The 9,290-nt window shown below is 37.8% G+C and overlaps 1 protein-coding gene across 1 annotated transcript in view; it reads left to right on the top strand.

Annotated features, from left to right (window-relative positions):
• Nucleotides 1–940: 940 nt before the first annotated feature.
• LOC113100012 (NLR family CARD domain-containing protein 3-like) overlaps nt 941–9,290 on the top strand; it is a 9,203-nt gene continuing 853 nt past the window's right edge. The window contains exons 1-5 of the mRNA XM_026264888.1: nt 941–982; nt 1,507–1,614; nt 1,733–1,793; nt 2,232–2,424; nt 2,598–4,359. Of these exons, the coding sequence (XP_026120673.1) occupies nt 1,565–1,614; nt 1,733–1,793; nt 2,232–2,424; nt 2,598–4,359 (2,066 nt within the window). The 5' untranslated portion in view covers nt 941–982; nt 1,507–1,564. The remainder of the gene's footprint in view (nt 983–1,506; nt 1,615–1,732; nt 1,794–2,231; nt 2,425–2,597; nt 4,360–9,290) is intronic.

Raw genomic sequence — 9,290 nt, 5'->3', positions numbered from 1 at the left:
TAATAACTTACTTTAGCAACATCAGACGCACGCGCGCTCACAAGATCTCCCGGTTCTTACTTCTGGAGACTCGCACTAAACGGTTCATTTGAATCAGTGAGTGGTCGACTCCAGAACAGCTGCAATCCATAGACAGTAGGCTGCAATCGGATCATTCTAATTCGTAAACGAATCGTTTGGTGCGATTTGCGATCCGATTTAAAAGTTTATTTTGAAAAGACTCAGTTCGTTCATGATGAATCAGACACCGCTTCTGCGTGTCGGAGCACGTGATATTTTATAGGGAGTAATGATATGTTTTATGAAATGTAGTGAAGTTAAAAGTACGATTTTATGCTTTGGAATGTAGTGAAGTAAAAGTAAAAGTTACTCAAAATAAAACTACTCCAGTAAAGTACAGATACTTGAAAAATGTACTTAAGTACAGTAACGAAGTAAAGCTACTCCGTTACTGTCCACCACTGGTTATATAACTCTAAATAATAAAGAATGAAATACAATATTAAGGGGAAATAACCCTTTATGTGTTGTTTTGGACACTTAAACTCCTCCTTGTCAGGTGACTCATGAAAGTGAAACTATTACAGCGGGTCTGTTTTATCGTATGAGGAAGTAAAGTACATTAAGAGAGAAAAACACAGTGAGTATCACGATTTAACAATCATCTTTGATAGCCAAAATCAATCCTGACTGGTTTACAGTGAAATACAACAATAAGCAGTGTCAGATATTTGTTTAAATGACATTAGGATATAAAACTGTAGAGTGTGTAAATCGTCAGATTACACTTTTACTTTCATTTTAACACAGTGTTTGTCTGAATTAGTTATGCTCTTTGTTTATAATTTGATTCTGTGTAAATGTGAAGAATACACTTTTAAAGTCAGTACTGATGTCTGACTACTGAGATTGATTAATCTCTGATTCATAACTGAATGAATCTCTCTGAAGAACATGACACACAGATAAAGACAGTCAAGAGGTGAGAAAACCTGAAATGTTTCACATTTATAATGTTCAGAAACAATAAATGCACACTACAATATCATTTTCATTTATAGTCAGATTCAGGGGCGTGAGTCAGATTTATCTGAACACATGGATGTGTCTGTGAGGAAAAAACGACGGATGGATGTTTCAGATCTCTGCAGAGAGGAAGACTCTTCTGTTGAGTCCAGGTGAGATATTATGAGTCTCATATTTACTGTAGCTGTGGTGTGTTATGGATATTGTCACCAGCTGTCTCTGTTGCTGCTGGATGTGTCTGTGTCTTTATCTATATGTGTGTATTGGTCCATTTTATTCTGTAATATATGAATGAAAAGAGCACATGGGGCAGATTCCTTTTATTCATAGAAATATAATACTTTAGTCTTTTAACTCTCAAGTAACAACAGACTCCTCAAGTGAAAGATGAACATTAAAGGCAGATTGAAACAGTGAATGTGTTTCTGTCAGAGCAGAGTGAGATTTACAGAAACAGTTTGTATTTCTGTTATATTTCAGTCTGTGTCAGAATGAATCTCCTGAACCCAGCTGTGTGTCCATCAAGAGTGACCAGTCAATGGGTCATCCACTTACATTCAGCTCGGGAGACACATCTGCTGATCTGAGGTGTTTTTTTTATCTTACAGTATGTGAAATACAGTATATATGATATTCATTCATTTACTGGTGTATATTAAATACATTAATCCATATTTACAAAAATATAACATTTGTTTAACTACAGTCAAAAACATAAAGGACCGCAATCACATACAGCAAAGAAGAACTTAGACTCCATTTTCAAGGTTGGTTTTGTGTGTGTGTGTGTGTGTGTGTGTGAACACAATAATCCTCTGGTAAAAAGTGTTAAGAAATGGTGAAATCTGTGAAATCCTCTCTGTAATAGTCATATTTACTTTCCTCCACACGTAAGATAAGTTGTAGTCCACTATAAAGCAGATCAATGTACACTAAAGTAGAGAAGATGAATCCATATGTAACCTGACTGCTGCACAAAGATGAACATCAATCTAACAAACAGCCAATCCAGTCAAACTCTCTCTTTTAACCTCAGTATCTGTAGACGCTGATGTTTGAGCATACAGTGAAGTTATTAGCAGGTCTGATATAATTCAGTGATGTTTATTAGTATTCATGCTTTAACTCTTGTGTATTGATCCTTTGGTTCACCTTCTCTGTGGCTGAATGCAGGTTTATTGTTTGAATATTTACTATGATTTCAGGAGATTGAGCACAAAATCATCTCTGAGTTAAAAAGCTTTAAGAGACTCCTGAGTCCAGATTACCCAGAATGCTCTGAAAGAGACTGTTATGATGATGAGGGTCATAACAGAGTCAGAGAGGGTCTTCTGAAGATCACACTGCTCCTCCTGAGGAAGATGAACCAGACAGACCTCGCTGACACACTACAGACCAGTAAGAGCTCTGGATCAGCAGATTATAGCCTGTGTTTTTATTATCAGCCTTCTGTCTTCAGTCACTAATGTTCCTGAATGTCACCACACAATCTAATATCTAACATATCAAACCTAAAAATACATTTCTAACATATTCCTCTGCCAATAACAACAGTAATTTCCTTTGCTCAGAACTGATGTCTGTGTATCAACAAAAACTGAGATCCAGACTACAGGATAAATATCAGAGACTCAGTGAAGGACTGTCCAATCATGGAGACTCAACACGTCTGAATGAGATCTACACAGAGCTCTACATCACAGAGGGAGGCAGTGGAGAGGTCAATAATGAACATGAGGTGAGACAGATTGAGACAGTGTCCAGGAGACCAGAGACACAGGAGACACCAATCAACTGCAATGACATATTTAAACCCTCACCTGGACAAGGCAAACCCATCAGAACTGTGCTGACTAAAGGAGTCGCTGGAATTGGAAAAACAGTCTCTGTGCAGAAGTTCATTCTGGACTGGACTGAAGGAAAAGCCAATCAGGACGTTCATTTCATATTTCCACTTCCTTTCAGGGAGCTGAACTTGATACAGAAACATCTCAGTCTTGTGGATCTTCTAAACCACCTTCACACAGAAACCAAAGAATTAAAATCAGCAGATTATGAGGACTACAAAGTCATGTTCATATTTGATGGTCTGGATGAGTGTCGACTGCGTCTAGATTTCCAAAACAGTCGGAGCTTGTCTGATGTGACAGAATCAGCTTCAGTGGATGTGCTGCTGACCAACCTCATCAAGGGGAACCTACTTCCTTCTGCTCTCCTCTGGATCACCTCTCGACCAGCAGCAGCCAATCAGATCCCTCCTGAGTGTGTCCACCAGGTCACAGAGGTACGAGGATTCAACGACCCTCAGAAGGAGGAATATTTCAGGAAGAGAATAAATGATCCGAGTCTGGCTGAGAGAATCGTCACACACATCCGATCATCAAGAAGTCTGTTCATCATGTGTCACATCCCAGTCTTCTGCTGGATTTCAGCCGCTGTTCTGGAGAGGATGATGGGTAAAGCAGAGAGTGCAGAGATCCCCAAGACTCTCACACAGATGTTCACACACTTCCTGATCTTTCAGACCAAACTGAAGACACAGAAGTATGATGGGAAATATGAAATCAATCCTGATCAGGCTAGAAAGACTATTCTGTCTCTAGGAAAACTGGCTTTTGAACAGCTGGAAAAAGGGAACCTGATCTTCTACGAGGAGGACCTGAAAGAGAGCGGCATTGATGTCAGAGAAGTGTCCGTGTACTCAGGAGTTTGTACCCAGATCTTCAGAGAGGAGTCTGGACTGCAGCTGGGGAAGGTGTTCAGCTTTGTTCATCTGAGTATTCAGGAGTTTCTTGCTGCTTTATTCAAGCTGCTGTCCTTTTCTGAACAAAACACAGGACTGATGAATGAGTTCAGGTCACCAATGATCAGTTTACTGAAGAGAGAAGTGGACAAGGCCTTACAGAGTGAGACCGGACGCTGGGATCTTTTCCTCCGGTTCCTTCTTGGTCTCTCTCTAGAGTCTAATCAGACTCTCTTACAAGGCGTCCTGAGAAAGACAGTAAGCAGCTCTGATATCAATCAGGAAACAGCTGCATACATCAAACAGAAGATCAGGGAGAATCGCTCTCCAGAGAAATCCATCAATCTGTTCCACTGTCTGAATGAACTGAATGATCGTTCACTAGAGCAGGAAGTACAAACATACCTGAACAGAAAAGATCTCTGTCGTCTCTCTGGAGTCTCTCTGTCTGCTGCTCAGTGGTCGGCTCTGGTGTTTGTGCTGTTGAACTCAGAAGAAGATCTGGATGAATTTGATCTGGGTAAATATGATCGATCAGAAGAATGTCTTCTGAGGTTGCTTCCAGTGATCAAAGCATCTAGAAAGATTAAGTGAGTATTTTACAGTGTCTTTGTTTTATTGACTTTATTTTATACAGTAGGCCTGTGTTTCTCTTCACTGTTTCTGTATATTTTGAGCTCTTTCTTATTTGACACACTCAGCTAACATCACAGATCGCTCTACTAATGATCTGATGAGTTGAATCAAGTGTGTTTGATAAGAGAGATTCATCCAAACTCTGCAAAGTTGAGGTGTCTTCAGGAACAGGGTTGTGACTCTGATTTTACGAATATTGGATTGAGATCATCATCAATCACTTAAAAGTTGCATTCAGGTTTGTTGGAATAAGTGAAAATAATTCAATTTCAATCTAATAATTCATGAAGTAGCCAGCTATGAGGTCACCGAGGTCCGGACCTGGGTAAATTTTTCATGTTTGAAAATTACATTTGTTCTCTGATTGACTAATTTGCTGCTAAACTCCTCATATGAATGTCTGCATGTATAATTCATGATGTTTAGCGGCCGTTGTGATCACTGCGAGACTCTTCTGAAGTGAACGATGTCTTCAGAGATTTGTGAGTGAGCGAGATCCAGTTATTATAAGCGTTTTTGACTTGTTTTTGCACTAAATGTAACACTTTAGAAAGTTAATAAAGTAGGAAGTTGCGGTTTAGGGTCAGCGATAACTTCATTTTATCTAATTTCCAAAATATTTGAAATAATTTCGGTTTATTTTATTTATTGATATGTTTTTGTTTATTTTAATAGAAACATCTGGCAACATTGCATCGCCGGCATAATCTGGCAGTTTAAAAAAAAGCAGCAGCTTTTAAGTGCAAATATCTATAGATTCTATTCATACAATGTTAAAAAGGCAGGATTTTCTGCTTTTTATATTACTTAATGCAAATAGAGGCAATTATCTGCACCTCAGTATTGTAGTGTATTAGAAAATAGTATGCAATAATAACTTATATTATTATATTAATAAATGATTGAGTGTAAATTTTAATTTTAAAATATTAAATGGACGTAATCTTATAGGGACAATAAACCCCAACTTACCCTGACCCTACCCTATACTTTTTCAACTTTTTGATTATTTCCTTCATTTTCTTTCAAAATAAATGCATTTCTGATGTAGCCCGGGTCGATCGCGTCAGAAAGAACATGACAGAGATTTTACCATCTGCATCACTGAAGCAGATCAAGAATCAGATGTCTTTAGTCATTTTTAACAGCTGATTCACATGTTGTGGGGCAGAGCTAGTTTAAGTAGCCTCTGTGAACAAGGTTCGCTATCCTCAATCCCAAATGCAAGCTGAAAGATATTATTTGACTTTTTAATCTACACCACTGCTTTTACTTAACTACATTTCATAAAACATATCATTACTCCTTATAATATATCACGTGCTCTGAGACGCAGAAGCGGTGTCTGATTCAAGAACGAACTGATTATTTTACTGTCTGTGCTTAAACGGCACCAAAAGATTCATTCAGGGATTAGAATGATTCGATTGCAGCTGTTCTCGAGTCAACAACTCACTGATTCAAATGAACCGTTTAGTGCGAGTCTCCAGTGAACTGAATTCACAACCGGGAGATCTTGTGAGCGCGCGACTGATGCTGCTAAAAGTAAGTTATTAATGTCGAATTATAGGATTAATTATTGAAACTGAAAATCATATTTAGGTCAAAACTGTTAGTTGTTTGTGAACTAAATCTGCTCTAAAGAGTGATCTATTCAAGTCCACTGAAATGCGTGAAGTCAGACACATCAATCAGTGTCACTCATGTTTTAGGTAAAAAAAAAAAAAAAACACGACAAATTAAAATAATACAAATTAACGACAACAGCTTTATTAGCCCTATGTGACGTCTGTTTTCATATTGTTTATCAACAGTATACATTTTTAAATAGTTTGGATTAACTAGCCGAGTAGACAGATATGAATGTTTCTTCATAACCAAACTGAAGTAAATATTGTTAGCTGATGCTAACTGTCTAGCTAACAAGCTTGCTGGTGCTTAGTTAAGGTAATCTTTAGATATAAAGTCCAAGTATTTTTATTGAACCACCTAGATAGATTAGATCTGGGGGGAAAGACAGGATGTGGTGTTCAGAACATGGTAACTACAGTCAGTGGTTAAATTGGCTTTTGTAGGGAAGGGGAGCCCTTATTTACGTCACCATTAAAGATCGCGCCAAAAAATGACTTAATGTGTTTTACACCAAAGGGTCTATTTTTACAGTACAATGCATTATGAAACAACCTGAACAACACTTGTTCAGACGTGTGACGTGTGCAGACATAACAGCTTACACTTTAAATACATCACATTTACTTATTCACATACTACAATTCATGCATTTATCAGCCTCCAAATAGGAGTAAATGCAGGCTCCTCTGGTTTATGCTGTCTTTGTCTACAGACAGCACGGTCTGCTGACCTCCTTGTCATCACACACTTCCTAACAAACTGAGTTGGGTTACACATCTCTAGTGGTGGACCCACTAACTTTACCAACATCAAAGAGGACACATTGACCATCTTCAGCTGATTTCTCAGTGGTGTAACAATAATATTCATCTCTGAAAATCCCCTTTCACATTCAGCTGTGCTCACAGCCAGTGTATCTACTGTGTGTTTTAATTTCAGAAGACCCTCTTTAATTGCCATGTTTGGGTTTTCCTTGTAGTCCCTGAAACCTTGTTTGACACTACAGTAGTTCATTGCCAGACTATCACACATCTGCCTCAATTCTTGTTCTCCATACAGCTGTGGCACTGGAGAGGGCCAGGTGTCAGGGGACAACACATTTATTTGATCAAAAAGCTCCAGCTCATGCTCTGGGACCATCCTGGACTGCATGCTACAACTGAGTGCATGAAAAAACTTTTCCTGATTGATTTTTATGATTAAACCATGTTAAGCTTTTTCCTCACAACAGGCTCTAATGAAGCAGACACGTGTAATGTCAGATAACATTGTAACAACGTCGAATTGTGAGACGCGTCAGGCTGTTCAGTCACTGAGAGACGACCTTCTGACTAATGTTTGTGTAATGCTAGATAGGCCTATATATAACCACCATTTAGCATTTAATGTTTTGAGGTTAATTTTGAATTAGTCAGATGTTAGATAATTATATACTTTTTAAATATTTTATTTTTAAATATCAAATTGGTGTAAAAAAAAAAATCTGAACATTTTTGTAACTAATCAGGATTGTATTAGGTTTAGTAACAACAATTTATATTGTTTCCATGGTGCAATTTCTGATAAGCTACTTTTTTATTTTTATGATTTCAATTCAGTTCAGTGCTTGTGATTTGATTCAATATTGACTCATTTGGATAAATATTATGTAGGCTACACAAGATAGGCATTCATTTTTCTCAAGACAAATAAAGACATACAATGTGTTTTTTTTATTTATTATAACAACAACTGTATTTAACATTGTTGATTAGCTAGAGATCATCCGTTCACGTGCCACTACAGAATTTTCGAGTTACTTTTTTAACATGAGCAGGGCTCGTCATGGCCGCGGGAAGTGGGGGTGCTGGGGGTGCTGCAGCACCCCCTAGTGACGAGAGGGAGATTTAAAAAAAAAAAAATGTAGGCCTATTAAAATATTTTGCACAATTTATAAATTCCTTATGAATATTTTAGAAAATGATTTTGACACACGTAGGCTATTACGTATATTTTGGATTTTAATTTCATATTTTGAGGCCTAATCAACACAGGTTCGGAAGTTACGTTGTCAACGTCAGGCAGGCAGGTTTGGTCGCCGAGTAACGAGGTTCCCCGCTCGTTCCATGCAGAATACATCCATCTTTATATAATACAGCGCACCTCGACATTTGGACACCTGTAACCAGGGCACCCCGCCTGCATGTAGCTCAGGTAAGAGCATGGTGCTGCCGCGCTTGTAACATTTATTTTTTTGGCAACAAGTGTGGGATCAGCTTTGACTAGCCAAGCAATTGTAAGTAGTACACTATAGTATTTTTGTAAGGTGGTGGGGATGGAGATGGAGAGTATTATTTCGTTCGTGTGTTCTTTGCGTAATGGATGTGGAGAACTGTTAAATAACGTTTAAATAGTCGGAGATTATTTCTATGTGGTTTGTGTAAAAAGGTTGGAGATGGAGACAGAAAGCTTTATACTGTGCGTGTGTTCTTTGCTAAATGGATGTGGAGAACTGTTCAATAAACAAATTGCTTAAATAGTCAGAGATTATTTCCTTGTGGTGTGCGTAAAAATATTTTGGAGTTAATAGAGTTGCGTGTGACATAAACGTGCAGTGACTCAAGCCAGCTGACCAAATCGATTGCATTGTATTAATATTATATTTTTGTTGTAATATTATTTGTTGTATCTAAATAAGTTGCATGTATGTATAGGCTATCTGAAATTGTAATGAAAGTAATTATTTCGTTTTCTTTCGATTATTAAACTATTATTTCTGATTCTGCTTCTGCTTCAGATTAATAGCGCATTGCGCATATCTGAGAACTGATGTCTGTGTGTTTCAGACCCTGGCTGGCTGTGCACTGAAGTGTATATGACAATAAAGTAGTCAATCTCAATGTATTTATTTTTAAAATGTATTTTAAATAGGCCTATAGGCTCATAGGTTTTTTTGTCAAAAAAAAAAAAAATCACAGCACCCCCTGTTCAAAATTACTTCCCGCGGCCCTGCTATAGGGATATGTCACGTCACGCCCTCTGGGGGCGTTTGGCCAGGGCTGTTTTTACACCACAGACAAGGTTTGAAAGGAAACAACAATCATTATTATTTTATTATAATTATATTTTCATTAAAATGTTTCTCCTAACTTCAGGCCTTATTCTCATGTCAGATATAACTGTGATGTTCTGCAAAACAACAAACTTTAAAACCCTTTTTTCTTCCTGGTGAAGATCAGATGGTCAGATCTGTTTTCTCTCAGGTACATCTCAG

This window comes from Carassius auratus, unplaced genomic scaffold (assembly GCF_003368295.1).
Source record: "Carassius auratus strain Wakin unplaced genomic scaffold, ASM336829v1 scaf_tig00217103, whole genome shotgun sequence".
In the NCBI taxonomy this organism is placed as follows: domain Eukaryota; kingdom Metazoa; phylum Chordata; class Actinopteri; order Cypriniformes; family Cyprinidae; genus Carassius; species Carassius auratus.
This window is presented reverse-complemented; position numbering and strand designations above follow the sequence as displayed.